Source organism: Arvicanthis niloticus, chromosome 1, assembly GCF_011762505.2.
Source record: "Arvicanthis niloticus isolate mArvNil1 chromosome 1, mArvNil1.pat.X, whole genome shotgun sequence".
Classification (NCBI taxonomy): Eukaryota; Metazoa; Chordata; class Mammalia; order Rodentia; family Muridae; genus Arvicanthis; species Arvicanthis niloticus.
The window spans coordinates 6,216,688-6,237,208 of record NC_047658.1 but is presented as its reverse complement, the minus strand read 5'-3'; the positions used below and the strand labels follow the sequence as shown (position 1 = coordinate 6,237,208).

At 51.1% G+C, this 20,521-nt stretch overlaps 1 protein-coding gene across 3 annotated transcripts; it reads left to right on the top strand.

Annotated features, from left to right (window-relative positions):
- The first annotated feature begins 3,090 nt into the window (after nucleotides 1-3,090).
- On the top strand, nucleotides 3,091-20,511 carry Map3k10 (mitogen-activated protein kinase kinase kinase 10). 3 transcript variants are annotated; one of them, XR_013109120.1, is made up of 10 exons: nucleotides 3,091-3,923; nucleotides 8,277-8,457; nucleotides 11,693-11,841; nucleotides 12,218-12,393; nucleotides 13,190-13,436; nucleotides 14,942-15,058; nucleotides 17,716-17,869; nucleotides 17,947-18,059; nucleotides 18,314-19,047; nucleotides 19,905-20,511. XR_013109120.1 is itself a non-coding variant. In XM_034500654.2 (10 exons), exons 1-10 carry the CDS (start codon nucleotides 3,236-3,238, stop codon nucleotides 20,225-20,227), a joined length of 2,829 nt encoding a protein of 942 aa, XP_034356545.1. In that variant the 5' UTR covers nucleotides 3,091-3,235; the 3' UTR covers nucleotides 20,228-20,511. The 3 variants fall into 3 exon arrangements, 2 of the variants coding, with proteins under 2 accessions (XP_034356545.1, XP_034356553.1); XM_034500654.2 differs by having other exon boundaries at nucleotides 18,367-19,047; XM_034500662.2 differs by lacking the exon at nucleotides 19,905-20,511 and adding an exon at nucleotides 19,663-19,867 and having other exon boundaries at nucleotides 18,367-19,047.
- The last annotated feature ends 10 nt before the right edge of the window (nucleotides 20,512-20,521 follow it).

Sequence of the window (20,521 nt, the reverse complement as noted above, 5' to 3'; positions counted from 1 at the left end):
TGAGGGCTGGGGGCGTGGCTCAGGGGTAGAGCCCCTGCCTAGAATACCCCAGTGTGGAGCTGGAGGTGGAACTCAGCAATAAAACACTTGCCTAGAACCCATCAGAAAGGAGTTGGGGCTTGGATCAGTGATGGAGTAAAAGAGATCTTGGAATTGACTAATCCTATCCCTATCCCCACCAGAACATCTATGGTGATTTGAATATGGTTGGCCCAGGGAGTGGAATTGTTAGGAGGTGAGGCCTTGTTGGAGGAAGTGTGTCACTGTGGGGTTGGGCGTTGAGACCCTCCCCCTAGCTTCTGAGGATGCTGAGTCCAGCAGTCTTCAAATCAAAATGTAGAACTCTCAGATCCTCCAGCGCCATGTCTGCCTGGATGCTGCCATGCTCCCACCATGATGATAACGGACTGAACCTCAAAAGATTGTAAACCACCTCCAATTAAATGTCGTCCTTTCTAAGAGTTGCCTTGGTCATGGTGTCTCTTCACAACAATGAAGACCCTAAGACATTATCCACTAAGATCTAAACAAGGCTTCTTTCCTCACTCAAGGTTAGGTCCCTGCTTGGAGACAGCCTGTTCCAATCACCCACATGTTTAATTGACACAGAGTCACCCCTAAGGGGCTAATAAACAGACTAAAGATGTCAGCCTAACTCAAGCATGTTGATTATTGTGCAATTTTCAGTAACAAGTTAATGTCTTAAAGCATCATGGGCAAGCACCTCACAGTTAAAGGGAAAGTCTTAGTGATAAAAGATTTGTAGCACAGCATGGTGACCGAGCCTCCAATCTCAGCAAAAGACAGAAATAGGCAGATCTCTTGAGTTTGAGGCCAGCCTGGCCTACACAGCAATTTCCGGGATAGCCAGGGCTTGCAGTTCCCCCTCCCTTTCCGTGTGTGTGTGTGTGTGTGTGTGTGTGTGTGTGTGTGTGTGTGTGTATGCGTGCGTGCCCGTGAATGCATTCAATACCAACCAAACTGCACATGTAGAAGTTAAGAAGACAAGTTGTAAGAGTCAGTGCTTTCTTTCCACAATGTGAGTTCTGGGGTCAAACTCCGGCTTGGCCATCTCACCAGCCAACAAGCATTCTTGATAGACCCCTCGTTTCCCTAAGTGGAGACCAGGAGACTTGTTCGTCAGCTACAGGAGTCGTGTCACTTCCTGCGATCTTTTAGCAGCAGCGTCTCAGAATCTGGCTATGAGACTTCTTAAAATTCTCTCTCCTCCTCTCTCCAGAGTCTCAAACCATTTAAAATCATCAAACTGGAAAGACCCAGAATTCTACCCCTTAATGCTTAGAGTTCTTGAACAAGCCACTGACATTACACGTGACTCATTTTCTGCTTTCTACACGTGGAAAGCAGCATTTTAAAAACACGTGCTGAGGGAAATTTAGAAAAATATATAGGCAGGTCGAGAAAGCAGAAACAGCCTTCTGCCAAGGTTGTCTCCTTTCTTATGAGAAAGGTTGGAAAGACAAATGCCTAGGCAAAATGTTAAGATGAGAGGACCCAGCAGTCTTATAAAATGCTTAACAGAGTCCTTGTAAGGACTCCCAACTCAGCAATATGTCAGCCTGCCTCAATAAAGCGCCACTCACCCACACACCTTTGTCAGTTCTTTACCTGCCCTACAGATAAACTCAACTAAAACCAAAATTTTAGTTGCCGTAGGGGGCAGCAAAGATGGGTCAGCACTAAAGAGCATATACTACTTTTTCAGAGAACCTGAATTTGGGTCCCCGGTACCCACATAGGGTGGCTCACGCCTGTGACTGAAGCTTCAAGGAGATCCAACACTTTGTGTGTGTGCATGTACACACACACACACACACACACACACACACACACACACAGAATTTAAAAATAAAATCTGTGGCAGTATTTTGTTTTAATTTATTTTAAACTTTGACTCTTGCATTGCCATTCATAATTTAGCAATCTTGAACAAAGTGACTTCGTTTCTCTGGGTCACCTGTATATGAGGCTCTTCATAAAGATTTAATGACATCATCTGAGCAAAGCCCGCACTGCAAGTTCCCCACCCCCACCCCACCCCCACACCTTTCTGCCCCATCCCTACAAACTGAAGCTCATTATAGGAGGCAGAAGAGTATGGTGGACACCTTCTGACTGCAGATGCCAGTGATCCCAGAGCTGGTGAGACAAGCAAACGTAGCTACGAAATCTCCGAAAGAGTACACTTCACACTCCAGCCTGCCCCTGTCCACAGAGGCCGCATAAGCCTGCGCCCTAATTTGCTCCGGTCACCCATAGCTTTCTGAAGCAGGTTGTTTCCACCGAGAGCAATGGTCCAGGAACGAACTACATTTCCCAGCATGCACTTCCAGTCAGGGACCTGAGAGAGACTATCCTGTGAACCTTGTCCTAACGGCTTTAGGAGTATCGGCCCGTAATCTCCATTCATTCAACTCCTATGTTTCTGTTGCCTAAATGAGTCAGTTACCGTGAACCCCACCATGAGCGGGGCTCCTACAGGGCTTGTGGAAAGCGTTGGTTCATTCTCTCCGATAGGAGATGAGGTCAAAGGACCGGTTCGTGTAGCCTGGGACAAACCCAAGGCCTCGCAGCTTGGGACTACAACTCCCAGGCGGCATCGCGGTGGCGGCATCCAAACGTCACTGGACACCGCCAAGAGCCCCGGGGGGGGGGGAGAGGGACTTAGGGGGCCGACCGGGAGCCGGCTGAGAAGGATGGGGGCCGCCCACCCGTTCCTCGTGTGAGGAGGCCGAGGGGCGCGCCACCCCATCCCGGGGCGGCCGCCCCCGGGGCGCCGCCATCCCCGCCCGGCCCTGCGGTCGTGGCTGGGGATGCGGAGCCGGGGGCCGCCGGTGGAGCTGCGCGGGGTGAGAGGCGCGGGGAGGGGCGGCCGTTTGCTGCCCTCGGCCTCGGCCTCCGCCGGCGGGCCCCGCTCAACCCTGCCCTGCTTGCGTCCTGACATCTTTGGGGACAGGTGAACCCATCGCCTCTCCTGCACAGCCAAATCCGCGAGGACGGTCTTATCCTTTGAAAAAGGTGGTTTTTTGTGGAGTCTTTTTTTTTTTTTTTTTTAATTCCTTCGCTCCAGCGGAGGCCCTCCCCCAGCCATGGTCCCCAGGAGACCCCCGGGGTCCGCAGGGACCGTCTCCCATCCCGGCCTCCCGGCCCCGCGCTCAGCATTCCTCGGGCAGCCTGCGTGAAGCGGCCTCCCGCAGCCCCCGGCCCCTCCCCCATGGAGGAGGAGGAGGGGGCGGCGGCGGCGGCCAGAGAGTGGGGCGCGACCCCCGCGGGGCCAGTGTGGACCGCCGTGTTCGACTACGAGGCGGTGGGCGACGAGGAGCTGACCCTGCGGAGAGGCGACCGCGTCCAGGTGCTTTCCCAGGACTGTGCGGTGTCTGGAGATGAGGGCTGGTGGACAGGGCAGCTGCCCAGCGGCCGTGTGGGCGTCTTCCCCAGCAACTACGTGGCCCCCGCTGCACCCGCCGCACCCACAGACCTCCAGCTGCCACAGGAGATCCCCTTTCACGAACTGCAGCTAGAGGAGATCATCGGTGTGGGGGGCTTTGGCAAGGTCTATCGAGCCTTATGGCGTGGAGAGGAAGTAGCGGTCAAGGCCGCCCGGCTGGACCCTGAACGGGACCCGGCAGTGACAGCGGAGCAGGTGCGCCAGGAGGCCCGGCTCTTTGGAGCCTTGCAGCACCCCAACATCATTGCCCTGAGGGGCGCCTGCCTCAGCCCCCCAAACCTCTGCCTGGTGATGGAATATGCTCGGGGAGGTGCATTGAGCAGGGTACTGGCAGGTCGCCGAGTCCCCCCTCATGTGCTGGTCAACTGGGCTGTACAGGTGGCTCGGGGCATGAACTATCTACACAATGATGCCCCTGTGCCCATCATTCACCGGGACCTCAAGTCCATCAACAGTAAGTGGTATCCTCTCTCCCAAAACTCTTTCACTGAACCTTGTGAGGCCGAGCCCAGGTGGTTGGAAAGGGCAAAGGACACCAGATGGCACTGTGCAAGGGGCAAGTATGGGCATAAATAGACCTTCAGGGCCAGGTGAAGGGGGCTTTGGTTGTATTAATAAGAAAAGGAAGCTCAGAAAGGTTGGAAGACAGACTGTCTTTCAGGCTATAGTCGCAGTGGGTCAATGATTGTGTATCCATGGTACTATGACAGTCCCTGTGTTCATTGCCACTTGCAGAGTCTGTCCTCATGATACCCACCACCTGATGATGGCATCAGAGTCTACCAAGCAGAAACTAACTTAATTGAACCCTGCCACTATTAACCTTTGTGGTCTTGTCATGGGTAGGGGGATCGGTCCTTCCCTGCACTTTACGTTGTTTAGTGACCTTAGGGCTCTATGGGCAAGAGGTCATTAGTTCTCTGCAATCCTGCTCCCAACTATCAAAGCCAAAAATGTCTCCAGACACTGCCTTATGTGCCCTGGGGATCGGGATGGAATGGGGCAAATCAAACTGCTCTTGAAATGCTTCTGGTTCTCCAGCAGACTGGACAGATGAAGGGGCTGGGAGTGTGGCTGGTAGAAAACACATCTAGGCTGCCTTGCCAGTCACAGGCTCTACAGAGCTGACTGGTTGATTGAGTCAGCAGTGGGCCAAGATGACCCACACATGGGAGGGGTCCCTAGAAATCATATCTTGACCAAAGCATCTCAAGGCATCAGCAAATATTAATGGACCCGCTGACAAGGTAGGTCCTCTCCAAGCACCAAGACACTGTGGTTTCTTTCCGAGAGTCCTCATAGATGAGACATTTCTTTCTTTCTAGATCATTCTGGGGTGTGCTAGGTCATGCTGTGTGCTAGATACTCCTAGGTATACAACTGGGAGGACTTTGGCTCCTTGGCTCTCCCATCCCTGCTCAGCCTCATTCATTTCACATTCCTTCATTTTTATTTTTTAAATTGATGGCCTCAGTCTTGCATTTGGTATCTATAAGGCCAGATGTGCACAGGGACTCCACAGAAAATGAGGCCTGCACGTTCTCTGCCCTCAAGTGGGTTAGTCTTAACGCAGGAATGTGAGCATCTTCCCTTTGCCTTCAGTACTTACCCTTAGCAATTCCTTCTTACCTGTTGGCTTACATTTTCATGTTTGTTTGATTCCACTCAACTGTTTTGTATAAGCTTGTTACTAACTGCAGTGTTAGCCCCTAGAAGAGAGGGACTGAGTGGTCTTCATCTCTTATGCCTGGCGTTCATACATCCCACACAGAGAGTGACCAAGTACTGGTGACCTTCCATGGCCTGTGCCCAGTCTGGGATACTCAACAAAATAGATTCAGGTGGTCTCTGCCTGTATGGATGCCCACATTCTAGTGTTTCTAAAATGCTGGGTGAGTAGAGGCAGGGCCACTGGCATGAGGGGATCCTAGGCGCTTCCTCACCCAGAGGATCCATAGAACATCTCTAATACTACCTGGGTAAGGTAGCTGGGCTCTGAAGGCCTGGGCTCCCTCTGGGGAAGTAATGAACACAGGCTCCTCCAACAGTTCTTACACCCTACCCCAGGAAGTTCCTCATCTGATGCCATTTGTTCTTTCTTCAATAATTCTTTTGTTTTTTTTAATTAATTATTTACTATTGGGGTTGGGAATACACATCACCATGCATGTGTGGAAGTCAGAGGACAGCTGCCAGGGGTCATGTCTCTTCTTCCACCATGAGGGCTCTGAGATGGGACTCGGACGATCAGGTTATAAGTACCTTTACCTGCTCAACCATCCTGACACCTGGTTTTGTTTTAGTTTTGCCAACCTGCTACCTCAGCCTCCCAGGTAACTCCCAGGAGTTACAGATGCGCACTACCATGCCTGACTTAGTGTAGTCATTCTTAAACATCTACTGTGTTTCATCTACTGAGTTTAGGATCATGGAAGAGACTAGGGACAGCTGGGTGTAGTGGCATGTCTCTACTCCCAGTATTAGGAGGCTGAGGCAAAAGGACTGCCATAAGTTTGAGACCAGCCTGAATTACATTATGAGTTCCAGGCTAATCTGGACGACAGTGTAAGATCCTATCTAAATAAATAAATAAATCAGGGCCAAGTCTGTTGGCTAGCTGGGCAAGGGTACTTGCTGCCAAGCCTGGCAACTTCAGTTTAATTCCTGGGACATGTCTGGAACAACTCACACACAAGTGCATACATACAAAATAGATAAACCTATTTTTTTTAAAAAAAAAGGAGAAGAGACAGGCATGATATTGTAAGTCTTTAATCCCAGCACTCAGGAGGAGAGGCAGAGGCAGGCAGATTTCTATGAGTTCAAGGCCAGCCTGGTCTACATAGTGAGTTTCAGGAAAGCCAGGGCTACCCAATGAGAAACTGTCAAAAAAAAAAAAAAAAAAAGAAAGAAAAAAAAAAGCAAGCAAGCAAGAAAGAAAGAAAAGAGAAGAGCAGGAAGAAAACCCTACCCTCACTGATATGTAATTTATATATACTGGATAAGAATAAATATTGATTGATGGATCAATCTACCTATAGGTATGGGGATGATAGATACATATAAATATATAAGGTCCATAGCTAGAGGAAAGATAGGAAGAGATAGGAAAAAAGGATGATAAATTCTAGTTTTCAGAGAGTTACAGAGACTCTGAGGGAATTATGGTGAATTCATTATATTTGATGGTCAAGAACGGCAACGTCAGGGAGGCATGCACATGCTGGACATGTAAACATACAGGCAAACATATGCATTTATTACACACATACACACATATCTCAAGCTGAGGCTGTAGCACAGTCTTAAAGTGCTTGCTTTACATTCATGAGGTCTTGGGTTCGATACCCATCACTAAAAATATGGCACAAACCTGCAAAGCATAAACTATCTCAGCATTAAGACACTGGGCAAGGACGGCAAAGCTGGTCAGGTCTTTGTCCTGGTGCTAGACAGCCGTATGCTTTTGATCAAGTAGCTTCTCTAAGACTCAGTGTGCTAGACAGACAATAAAAACCGACTCCATTCTTAGAAAGGATTTAACCCCAATGTAGACACTGATCATAGCTGTCATCATTGTTAGATGGCACACTGCCTCCCGCCGGCCAGCTAGAACTATTCTGTGTGCTCAGCTGTATCAGTCAGTCTTGATCACAGTGATGCTGCGTAACAAACCTTCCTCAAAACTCAGTGTGTGAAAGCAACTCTGTGTTACTGTCTGTGCTCTTATAGCTGGATGGGGAGCAAAATGACTGAGCAGGCCTTAGGCAGAGGGGATCTACTCCCAAGTGTCTCCCATCTCCTTTGGGTCAGGAGGCTACTTAAAGCACATTATTATTGTGGTGGCAGAGTTTCTAAAGGCCAGGATTGTGCCAGAGGCTTCTTTCAGGCTACACTTTGAATTGTCTGTCATACTCATTTCATTCCTTCAGTTTTTAGAGACAAGGTCTTGCCCGGGTTGGCCTCCAACATAGTATTCACCTGCCTCAGGCTCCCAAGTTCTGGGATTATGTGCTATGATACTCAACTGTGTCTACCTTTTCCTTTAAAAGGGTGTGTGTGTGTGTGTGTGTTTTAAATTATGTATATATGTGAGCATATATCCACATGAGTGCAGGTGCCTGCAGAAGTCAGAAGGTAGTGGATCCTTTGGAGCTGGAGTTCCAAGGGACTGTGTAGGTCCTCTGCAGGAGCAGTACATGCTCTTAACCACTGAGCTATATCTCCAGGCTGAAGAATTCTTTTTAATTATGTGCAGAGGGGTGTGTGTGTGTGTGTGTGTATGGATATGTGCATGTGTGAGCGCCAGTTTCTGTGGAGTTCAATAGAGAGCATCAGACCCTTGAGCTGGAGTTACAGGTGGTTGTACCTGTCTGGTGAGGGTGATAAAAATACAGTTTAAGTTGTCTGCAAGATCAGTACACACTCTTAACGCTGAGCTGTCGCTCCATTTCCCCCCTCTCCCCCTCTTTTTTTTTTTTTTTTTTTTTTTTTGTCCAATATTAGTATGAATCTCCCAGAGTTAAAGCCTAGGGCTTAATTCTCTGCCTGGTTAGTGACAAGAGCAGCCTTGTGACTGACTACCTGACAGAATGAAGAGACAGGGAGGGGCAGCGCTGACTGTGTTGCAGAAGGCCACCCCTCAGGAAGCCTGGGCATTAGAAGCAAGGAGTCACTTCTGGTGACCAGGGCAAGAAGGAACTGCTCAGAGTGGGGACCCATAACCTACTGAAGGGGAAGAGGAAGGCAGAGGCCTGGGGCACCAACCTGTCAGGTCTTGATGACCCACCTTTCTTCCTACCCCTAGTCCTAATCCTGGAGGCCATTGAGAACCACAACCTCGCTGACACGGTGCTCAAGATCACAGACTTCGGCCTTGCCCGAGAGTGGCACAAGACGACCAAAATGAGTGCGGCGGGGACCTACGCCTGGATGGCTCCTGAGGTTATCCGCCTCTCCCTCTTCTCCAAAAGCAGCGATGTCTGGAGGTGCTGAGAGGCTGGCGGGTATCCTCAGGGAGAGGGAGAGGAAGAAGGAGGAGCTGGCGGGAGGGACATCTGTGGGGGACCAGTGACCAAGCAAGCAGTCAAGTATTCCTGAGGCTGAAACAAGTCCCAAGTAAAAGTTTGTACCTGAATAAAAAATTTCAGAAAAAAGAGATGTTAGCAGTAAAGGGCTTCTGAAACACTGTCCACTGCATAGTCACTGAATTGGGAAGTTGAGGACCTGGATGCAGCCATTCATTCTTCCAGCTACACAAATGTCAAGAGTTACAACAGTCAGCAAACATAAAGAGAACCCTTCCTGGTAGCATAGACCTGTTATCCCATCAACTCAGGAGGCAGAGACAGGATGACTGCAAGTTCAAAGCCTGCCTGGGCAACTTAGAGCTTGTCTCAGAATCAAAATAAGAGGTTAGTGGATGTAGCTCAATGGTAGAGCACAAGCCTGGAATCCACCCTCTAGTGAAGGGTTAGAGGAGCGGCTCAGAGGCAGAGCACCTACCTAGAGTCCCCTAGTGAGGGGCTGAGGTGTGACTCACTGAGAGCAGACTTGCATAGCTTGCTGTAGTGCCCTGAGTTCAATCCTCAGTAACACAAAATAAAGAAAATCCCAACCATCACAGATAATAACAAAAACCTAAAAGAAACTTGTAAAATAGAGGGGGCTGAGAAGATAATTCAGTCAGTAAAGTGTTTTCTATGGAAGCCACGATAGCCCGAGTTTAACCAGCAGCATCCACATAAAAGCTGGGCATGGAGATGTGCTGGGAATCCCAGCAGCAAGGAGGAGGCAGAAACAGGGATCCCTGCAACTTGTTGGCCAGCGGTCTAACCTAATCCATGAGCTACAGATCCCAGTGAGAGAACCTATCTTAAACAAAACCAAGGCCCCTAGATGGTTGCACATTCCTTTAATCCCAGCATTCGGAAGGCAGAAACAGGTAGATCTCTGTGAGGCCAGCCTGGTCTACATAGTGAGTACAACGATGCCTACACAGAGACAATGTTTTAAAAATGAACAAACAAACAAAACCCCACACAATCCAAGTGGGTAGCTCCTGAGAATGACAGCTGAAGTTTACCCCGGCCTCCATGTGCACACACATGTGTGTACACACTTACATGCAAACAAGCACACATATAACAATTGCTAGGTATGGTGGTATACACTTTTAATCCTAGCATCAGATTACAGAGGCAGTTGGATGGATCTCTGTAAGTATAGACCAGCCTGGTCTACATAGCCTGCTCCAGGACAGTCAGGGATATGTAGTGAACCTTGGTGTTTGTTTGTTTGTTTGAAACAAAAGAAAACTGTGAAGTAATTGTAAAGATCAGGAAAGTATTTGTGTATGAAAATAAATGTAGATGGGGTGGACAAGGAGGTACTTCCAAGTTCTAGAACCACTGTGGTAAGCTGAGTGACAGAAGCCAGCTGAACAATCAGGGCACTACCAAGGAGGTACTGAGGTGAACAGTTTGCAGGAAGTTTAAATGCAGCAGCGCAAGAAGGGGCCAGAGAAGGAGTGCTGCACAGAGCTGAAGCCTGCAGCTGAGGGGCACACGGGTGTAACTCTTAGGAGCAGGGTGCCAGTCACACCCTGGTGTGCCCACTGTCAGTCACCAGCCAGGTTGCAGATTGTTCAAGCTGCAGAGTAATGTGTTTGAAGCAGAACTAAGACTGGAGTTTCCACTGGCTCCCTAGCATAGCTACTGTTTGGTGAAGGTCTAATTACCTTTGTACTAAGTGATCATCTGTGTCGCTGAACCTTTTGGGGATCCCAGGTGATACAGTGACCCCAACCTCATGGGCTCCTTCTTAGATGTGTTCCCAAATAAGGAGTTGGTGTTATAGGTCAGGACACTAAGTGTCATGTCTCCCAGCTACCAGTAGCACTCCTTAGACAGTGTAACAATCAAACCGCCCCGTAGGTTTCCAGGGACATGGGAGTGGAGGTATCATGCTGCCTCCTTTTGAAAACCAGTTATCTTCATGATCCAAAGTGGCTGCTCGGACTCCAGGCTTCATGCCCACATTCCAGCCAGGAGGAAAGAGGGGAAAGGAGGTGTCCCTTGCCATTAAGAATGGCAAGGTGGAGTCACGCTAGTTCCTAATACCGTGAAGCTTTTTTATAAGGATATCTAAGCCTGCCTAGCAGTGTCTGGTCTGGAGTAAGTACTTTACACACGGGAAATAGTCCTAACTAGTGTCAGGTAAGTACTGTGGGGACACAAAGAAGGGATCAGGGAGGGCTTCCTGGCAGAAGGGGCACACTCAGTTGAGACTTGAAGGACAAAGTTACAAATCACAAAGGAAGAATATTATTGACAAAAGGGACAGGGTATACAAAGGAAGAGGTTGGCTGTTGAGAAGCAACACTGCAAGGATCACTGAAGCAATGCTAAGAAGAATGTGCCCTGCCAGGCATTACTCAGGAGGCAGAGGCAGAGGCAGAGGACCTTTAGTTTGGGGTCAGTTGAACATGGGCTATCTAGTGAGCTCCAGGTCAGTCTTGGCTATGGTGAGACCATGTTGTGTTGGAGATGGAGGAAGAGGAGGGGCTGCTGCTGTTGCTGTTGCAGGTGATGCTATAGCTCAGTGTTTGAGTGCTTGCCTAGTGCAGATGTATGAGGTCCGAGATACAATCTTCAGCATTTTTTAAGATCTGATTTTATGGCCTACAAGATGGCTCAGTGGGTAAAGGTGTTTGCTGCCAAGATTGATGAGCTGACTTAGTTCCCTGGAACCCACATAATGGGAGAGAACCCAGTCCTGTGACTTGTCCTCTGACCTCCATGTGTGAGCCATTCCCTTGCTCCCACAATAAAGCCGCTTTTAAAAAGACAAAGAAGTAATGAGTTCATTAAAAAGATGGCTCTGGGTGTGGTGATGCTCCCTTTAAACTTCAGCACTCAGGAGGCAGAGGCAGGTGGATCTCTGGAAATTTGAGGCCAAGCTGTTTGACAGTAAGTTCCAGGACAGCCAGTAGGCATTTCCCAGTAGGCATTGGGTTCCACTTTGATTTTGATTAGGAGTCAGAAAGTAGACAGAAGATGTCAGGAGACAACCCTGTCCACCTTTTGAAGAACGAGCCTGTGGAGATCAAATCAGGCTCCTGTGGCCTCATCGGCTAGGCTGGAAATAGGATCCGGGGAGGGCTGGAATACAGGTGAAGACTGGGGTGGACTGTGGCATCACCCTCCCTCTCCCTGCCTGCAGCTTCGGGGTTCTTCTTTGGGAGCTGCTGACCGGGGAGGTCCCTTACCGAGAAATCGACGCCTTGGCCGTGGCTTACGGTGTGGCTATGAACAAGCTGACGCTACCCATCCCCTCCACGTGCCCCGAGCCCTTTGCCCGCCTACTGGAGGGTGAGCTAGGGCCCTGTGGAGAGGGTAGGCTCAGCTTTGGGGACAGGGCTCCTTGGGCCACACCTCTCCCCTTTATACCATCCTTGCATTCCAGTGGGCCCAGGAATGGGGGAGAAGGCTCTGGAGCCCAAGCAGCCAATGGGTATCATCCCCATCATTGACTCCATGACTCCCAGACCCATCTTCTGGCCAGAGCCAGAGCTCCTGAGGGCATCTGATAGTGGGGTTCCTGTCTGAACCTGGATCCCTCTGAGCAGGTCCTGGGGTTCCTTCCCATTGTTTCCCTTGTCATGTTGGCAGGAACTTAGCTATGTCTTGCCTTGCCCTGAGCATGGATGCTGACCCTTGCCCCATTCTCCTTCCCTTCCCACCCCAGAATGCTGGGACCCAGACCCTCATGGGCGACCAGATTTTGGCAGCATCCTGAAGCAGCTGGAGGTCATCGAGCAGTCAGCCCTGTTCCAGATGCCGCTGGAGTCCTTCCACTCACTGCAGGAGGACTGGAAGCTGGAGATTCAGCATATGTTTGATGACCTTCGGACCAAGGAGAAGGTGAAGGCAGGAGACAAGGATGGGGTGGAGACCCCAGCTCTGATGCCTTGGGCAGTTCAGAATCCCTTTCCCTGAACCCTCCCCATCCTCCTCGGGTCCATGCAGGGTGTTTTTGCATGTTAAGACAGCTCTCTGTTGGCAGACTGATAAGAAAAAGGCCCCCTGTACTGAAGCACTCACAGGTGATACTGCATGGTATAAGCATAAATTAAGAGAGTAAAAGAAAAGGAACAGACTTGCAACGTTAGGTGACTGCCAAAGCCCGATAATGGGTAACAAGGGATTAGTTCTTTACGTTGGGGCGGGTCTGAAGTTCTCCACTGCTCTTTGCTTCTGTGTAAGCTTGTTTACTAAAGGGCGTCCACTAAACTGAAGAGCTGAGAGCTGGATCAAGACTAGGGGTGTGCCATGGGCATAGAACAATTGCCTAGCAGACTGGAAACCTTGGATTACATCATAGCACAGCATAATCCAGGCATAATGGTGGTGCGTGCTGCCCTCACTGTGTAGTGAGTTGGAGGCCAGGCTAGGTTTCATGAGACCCTGTCTGAATGAAAGAAAGAAAGGAAAGGAAAGGAAAGGAAAGGAAAGGAAAGGAAAGGAAAGGAAAGGAAAGGAAAGGGAAAAGGCACCCTTTTGGGCGCTAATTTACTCCCTGTTATGGCATTCGTCTTAGCTAGTTAAGTCCAAACTGGAGGGATGTGAACCCAGACCCTGATGCCCACAAGACCCAGCTGTCCTGGGTCGACCCCAGCAGCTAAACCCTACCTAAGGCCCGCCTACCCCCTCCCACCAGGAGTTGCGCAGCCGGGAAGAGGAGCTATTGCGGGCAGCGCAGGAGCAGCGTTTTCAGGAAGAGCAGCTGCGGCGACGGGAGCAGGAGCTGGCAGAGCGAGAGATGGACATCGTAGAACGTGAGCTGCACCTGCTCATGAGCCAACTGAGCCAGGAGAAGCCCCGGGTCCGCAAACGCAAGGGCAACTTCAAGCGCAGCCGCTTGCTCAAGCTGCGGGAAGGCAGCAGCCACATCAGCCTGCCCTCTGGTACCTCCTGGTTCCCTGAGCGCCCCCCACAAACTTCTTGGGGGCGGGGTATGTCTCCATAGAGGGTTGCTTGATTCATTTGGATAATTGTGCGTGCTTGGCAAGGTTGTTTTCCTACCGAGCCACACCCTCAGCACCTTAAAGTTTTTTTCCTGTTGCAAGTGTATCTATCACATAGAGATGACCCATAAAGCCGGGAATGGTAGCTCACATTTGTCATCCTGAGACTGAAAGGCAGGAGGACCACCATGAGCTTAAGGCCAGACTGGGCCACCCTGGATACCAGTTGATACAAAACAAAAGACTGGTTCCCTACCTGACACAAAAACCACAGAGCCAGGCCGGCCACAGTACCAGCCAGTGGCGATAGAGCCACGTGCATAACGTTAACTATTCTGGCAGCCACGTTGAAAAAATGAAAAGAAGTCAGGCCTGATGGCACATGCCTGTAATCCTATCACTTGGGAAGTGGGAGCAGGAGGATTAGGAGTTCAAGGCCATCTTCCTTGTATAACAAATTAAAGATCAGACTATATATGACCCTATCTCAAATCACAACACAAAAGAAACTGTGAGACAGTAGGTATGTTTTATTCAGCCCGATATATCTATATAAGCAATACCAAAAAACAAAACAAAAAATCCCACTAAGATATGTTATGTTCTTGTTTTCAAACTGAATCATTGCAATCCAGGTGTGTTTTATATTTATAGCACGTCTTGATCTAAGTGTTAAGTTTCCATGTCAAGCATAATGGTACCTGCCTATAGTACCAGCACTGGGCAGGCAGAGGTAGATGACTGATTTCAGAACAGCCTAGGATACAGAGTTCAGGGCCAGTCAGAGCTACATAGGGAAACCTTATCCAGAAATAACACAGGTAATGGGGCTGTGGCCCTGAGAGGCCAGGGACATGGTTTGCCGGCAGAGCACTTGCCTAGCACCTAGCAGGTGCAGAGCACTGGGTTACACTCTCCAGCACGCCTCTCTTCAAACTGATCTGTAGTTCAATGCTTGGGTACTTGCCTAGTATGCAAAGGCTTGACCTCGGGCCCCGCAAATATTCGTGTGTTTTCAGACTTACACTAAGGTTTTATGAAGGTTGAAGTAGATGTAAGTAGACTTACCTGCCTAATTTGTGCCTCCAACAACCAAATATAGTGTCTTCCTTAAATTTTGTCAGGAGTAAATATTAAATTCTACTCCAGAAGTTGCCCCAAGTGCTCATGGTCACATAAAACGTAACTGTGGCAGTGGTGGCGTCTCAGGCCTGGGTTCTTGGTCAAGCACAGTTTGGACCTCTCTAAGCTTATCCATTCAGGAAGAGCCTAAGACCCTCATTTCTAAGAGGATTCTGCCAGCTCTGAGTGCTGATGGGTGTGGGGAGCACCTTTGAGATTCAGTGCACGAAGCAGTGACCACACTGCCATCCCCTCTCTTTCTACAGAGGGCATTTCCCTTTGCTTACCACGATGCAGTACTTACAAATGCCTCCTTCTTTCAGGATTTGAACATAAGATCACCGTCCAGGCCTCTCCCACCCTGGACAAGAGGAAAGGATCCGATGGGGCCAGCCCTCCTGCCAGCCCCAGCATCATTCCCCGGCTGAGGGCCATTCGCTGTGAGTATGCACAGGCCCTCACAGTCAGTCAGCAGACCTCAGCACAATGCTCACCAGGGGCAACAGGCAGCAAAAATACGTCAACAACAAGGTCATTTCCAGGAAGGGAATAGAAGAAAAGACAGTGGTGCGGGGGGGGGGGGGGGGGGGGGGGGGTGTAGAGCTCGGTGGTAGTAGAGCCTGTAACAGCACCAAAAATTGAGAGGTGGAGAGTATTAGGGTTCTCCAGAGAGATTACACCAGTAGAATACATGGCCATGCTTTAAGACAGGTTGGTCACAGAGTTCACACCCTGGGGCATATGGTCCATTCTGGAAGCTGGAGGCACAGAAAAGCCACTGTTCCACTTCACACCCACGTCCAACTTAAGAGGACCTGAAGATGGTGCTTCCAAAACCAGAAACCCCTCTGCCTCTGTTCTGTTTGAGCCTGGAGTAAATTGAGCAAACCCACTCTCATGGGAGACACTGGATCCTTTACTCTGTTCATTCAAACGCATGTCTTTCCCAGAGCCACCCTTGCACATGCAGACATAGGAGTTTAGCAGCTTCTGGGAACCCTCAGCCCAGGAAAGTGGATGTCACAAAAGGCTGACGCTACCCAGCTGGGGGCCTGAGGTGAGGTCTGCCAGTGCCCCTGGCAGGAGGCACAGCAAAGCCACGGCTGGGGAGAAGGGCAGCACGGTGTCAGCCCCGAGGACTGCTCAGCAGAGCAAAGGAAGATGGATATTTTATGGAAAGAGGGGTACAGGGCCAGAACATACAGCCATGGAGACACAAGCTGACTGGTTCTTTAAAAACTTTATTATTTAACAAAAAAGTTTTTATTATTTATTTTTATTTCTTGGGTCTGAGTGTTTTGCCTGCTTCTGTGACTGTACACCATGTGTATACAGGGTCTGAGGAAGCCAGAAGAGGGAGCCAGGTTCTCCCAGAACTGCAGATAGCTTTAAGCTGCCATGTGGGTGCTGACAGCCAAACCCAGGGGCCTCTTTGAAAGCAGCCTTCGAAAGTACTCTTACCCTCTGAACTGTCTCTCTGGCCCTGATTTTTTAAAACATGTTTGACAGTGCCCAAGGGCTCATGGCATTATGTGTGCAACGCGTGTGCGCTGTCACTGAGCTTTGCCCCTGCCCTTGCTGCAATGTTGAGTGAGTGTGTGTGTGTGTGTGAGTGTGTGTGTGTGTGTGTGAGTGAGTGTGTGTGTGTGAGTGTGTGAGTGTGTGTGAGTGTGTGTGTGTGTGCGTGTGTGTGCGAGTGTGTGTGTGAGTGTGTGTGAGTGTGTGTGTGTGTGTGAGTGTGTGTGTGTGCGTGTGTGTGTGCGTGTGTGTGTGCGTGTGCGAGTGTGCGTGTGCGAGTGTGTGTGTGCGTGTGTGTGCGTGTGTGTGCGAGTGTGTGTGTGAGTGTGTGTGAGTGTGTGTGTGAGTGTGTGTGTGTGAGTGTGTGTGTGTGAGTGTGTGTGTGTGTGAGTGTGTGTGTGTGCATGTGTGTGTGCGAGTATGTGTGCGAGTGTGTGTGCGAGTGTGTGTGTGTGCGTGTGTGTGTGCGAGTGTATGTGCGAGTGTGTGTGTGTGAGTGTGTGTGTGTGTGTGTGTGTGAGAGTGTATGTGTGAGTGTATAGGTATGCCTGTGTCTAATTATGCAGAGGGGTGAGATGGGAAATAGGTGATTTACCTTAAAAGTTGACTTGAGAATAAAGGGTAAAACCAGTTCATGCTGGATCAACCCTTCTGTTCTTCATGTATCCAGATACTTAGGGGCAACTTGAATGGAGCCATCAAAATTTAGTTGTTACCAGGGGTGGAGAAATGTCTGCTAAATATCTACTAAAGATGGGAAGTCCACAGAGCCTGGCATAGGTGCATTCTTTGGAGGTGTGTGTGTAGTCCATGCAGGTGAGGGAGCCGGGCTGCTGTCAGCACAAGGGGGGCATGCAGAGCGCAATCCAAATGAAATCCCAGCTATTAACCTTTCCCTTTCCATGCCCGTCTCAAGGTCTCATGTAGCCCAGGCTGTCTGCATGTGTAGCTAAGGATGACCTTGAACTTCTAAATTCCTGGATCCTTCTCCCTCTAGCTGCCTGGTTCTGAATTATAGGCAGGTGCCACAACAGCCAGTTTCTGAGTGCTGGGGAAACCCAGGGATTCTGTTTAAGAGGCAAATACTCTACAAACTGGCTTCCTTCCCAGCCTTTTGTTTTCATTTTGAGACAGCCTCACTTTGTCTCCCAGGTTAGACTATAACTCATTATTTTTATTACATTTGTAATTGTATGTATGTGTATGCATGTGCGTGGGTGCCCTTGTGCAGTGGATGCGTGTGAAGGTCAGAAGACAACTTGGAGGGAGTTGTGTCTGTCCATACAACGATAACAGGTATTAGAGCCAGAGTGCATGCGGGAGCATGGAGGGACAGAACCTTAGTCTTCAGAACTCAGGGCTATGCCAAGCAGAATGAAGCTGAAGGCTTGGGTAGGAGAGGGAGGATCCAGGGGTCAGGAACTGAACAGGAAAGGCTTGAGGAGAGGGTTGCCTTGTTGAGTTAGGCCATGCCCTGATAGCAGTGGCGTGGGGAAGGATTTACAGCAGAAGTAGCCCTCAGAACGGCCAATGGGCTGGCAGGGCCTCTCTGTGACTTGCTATCACTTCTCTCCTGCAGTGACTCCCATGGACTGCGGTGGCAGCAGTGGCAGTGGGACATGGAGCCGCAGTGGGCCACCGAAGAAGGAAGAACTGGTTGGGGGCAAGAAGAAAGGCAGGACATGGGGCCCCAGTTCCACTTTGCAAAAGGAGCGGGCTGGAGGAGAGGAGAGGTACGGTGTCTGGCTGCCTCCCTGCCCCTGTACCTGCCTGCCCCTGGCCCTGACCCTATCTCCCTGTGCACCTGCAGGCTCAAGGCCCTGGGGGAAGGAAGCAAGCAGTGGTCCTCGAGCGCCCCCAACCTGGGCAAATCCCCCAAGCATACCCCCATGGCCCCAGGCTTCGCCAGCCTCAATGAGATGGGTAAGAGAGTGTGGGCGCTCTGGGGAGTGGTGGGCACAGGAGAAATCCTGGCGGAGGGAACGTCACTTAGACCTAGGAGAGACGTGCCCAGAGGAGATAGCAGCTACTGGCCTGGAGATTGGCACTCATTTTCAGAAGCAAGGCTTTGGAGAAAGAGATTTGAGGACGACAGTGGCAGCTAGAGAGTGGGGGTGGGTGGAGTGTGTGCACTATTATTGGAGGTCATTGGAGGAAGCCCTTGCCACCAATTCTAGGGGAAGATGAGGAAAGGCAGAGTCAGCTGAGTGACGGACCTCTCTGATTGCAGAAGAATTTGCGGAGGCAGATGAAGGCAACAGCGTGCCCCCTTCCCCCTACTCTACCCCGTCCTACCTCAAGGTGCCTCTGCCCGCCGAGCCCCCTCCATGTGTTCAGGCACCTTGGGAGCCCCCGGCTGCGACCCCCTCTCGGCCAGGACATGGAGCTCGTAGGCGCTGTGACCTGGCACTGCTGGGCTGCGCCACGCTGCTGAGTGCAGTGGGCCTGGGCGCCGACCTGGCCGAGGCACGGGCTGGGGACGGTGAGGAGCAGCGGCGCTGGCTGGACGGTCTCTTCTTCCCGCGCCCTGGCCGCTTCCCTCGGGGTCTCAGCCCAACCGGGCGCCCTGGAGGTCGCCGGGAAGACACAGTCCCAGGCTTGGGCCTGGCACCCTCCGCCACGCTGGTGTCACTATCCTCTGTGTCTGATTGTAACTCTACGCGCTCATTGCTGCGCTCTGACAGTGACGAGGCTGCCCCCGCCGCGCCCTCCCCGCCGCCCTCTCCGCTCGCGCCCTCACCTAGCACCAATCCTCTTGTGGACGTGGAGCTGGAGAGCTTCAAGAAAGACCCCAGACAGTCGCTCACGCCCACCCACGTCACTGCCGCCCACGCCGTGAGCCGTGGACATAGGCGGACGCCATCGGATGGCGTTCTGAGACAGCGGGAGCCTCCGGAGCTCACCAACCACGGTGAGTGGGGCCTGTATAAGGCATCTTTCACAGGCTACTGACCGTGTCCCTTCCGAGCATCCCCTGCCGTCATTGCCGGGGGCCACTGTGGGGCTTGGGGATGCCTGACACATGATAAATTGGGAGGTAACAATATAATGTCTGCAAGGACAGCGTAGGTGACTTGATGACAAGTGGAAGCATTGGTTGCTGTCAGCACTGTCCTCTCTCTGCTTATCAGCCAGCAATGTGGTCAGGGTGGCATGGTCAGGAATCACTTGTGCCCTGTAGGCCCAGGTTCTGGCTCACAGCTACTGTGATCAGGTTTGAATTTCTCTACCCCAGCAGGGTGCTGTTTTGATCACTTCAGAGATGCAGGCATGAGCTGGGAGTAGTGGCATACACTTGTGAACCCAGGACTCAGGATTAGGAGTTTATGGTCACCCTGGGCCACATCCAGAGTTTGAGGCCAGCCTTGGCTATATGACAGTCTGTCTCTAAGATGGGAAAATGAGCCGAGGTGCAGCTCCTTTGGTAGAATGATTGTCTAACATGTTGGGTGTGATCCCCAACACCACATAAAACACACTCCTACAACCTCGTGCTCTGGAGTCAAGGTCATCCTCTGCTTCACAGAGTTCCAGGCCAGCCTGTCACATTTTAAAAGTCTTGAGAAGAAGGAGCCATTGGAGGCTGTGAGAGCTTCTCAGGGGCTGAGTACAGACAGGGCTGTAACGGCTGTGGCTGTTAGAAACCAGGCACAGTGAAATCTGAGGAGTGTTCAAGAGAAGCCGGTGACCACTTTCCAAGGATGAGTACTGACATAGAAATGGCCCTGTTACCCCAATCCCTCACCGCACGTGATCCTCTTTCCCTAGGTCCTCGAGACCCCCTGGACTTCCCTCGACTGCCCGACCCCCAGGCCCTGTTCCCCACCCGACGCCGGCCCCTGGAGTTCCCTGGTCGCCCCACCACCCTCACCTTTGCCCCAAGACCCCGGCCAGCTGCCAGCCGCCCCCGTCTGGACCCCTGGAAACTGGTCTCCTTTGGCCGGACACTCAGCATCTCGCCTCCAAGCGGGCCAGACACTCCAGAGAGCCCTGGGCCCCCCAGCGTGCAGCCCACGCTGCTGGACATGGACATGGAGGGCCAGAGCCAGGACAATACAGTGCCCCTGTGTGGGGCCTATGGCTCTCACTGAGACCTGCCCACCACCACCCGCCTGGGCAGCCATGAATGTAGCGCCCCAGGCCCCGCCACAGCTCACCATTTGCCAAGGTGGGGGAGGCCCTGGGCAGGATACTCACTCTATTTATTGGGGAAGGGGGGAGGGGACGACACTTAATTTATTCCTTTGTACCCCAGGTTGTAGAGCTCTGAGCCCAACCTGCTGTGGGGAGAGGGTGGGCAGGGAAACTCAGGGACAGGACATTGTGGGGATTTGGCACAAAACGCAGCATTAAAGGTAACCCCTGCCCCTACCAAGCTTGGCTAT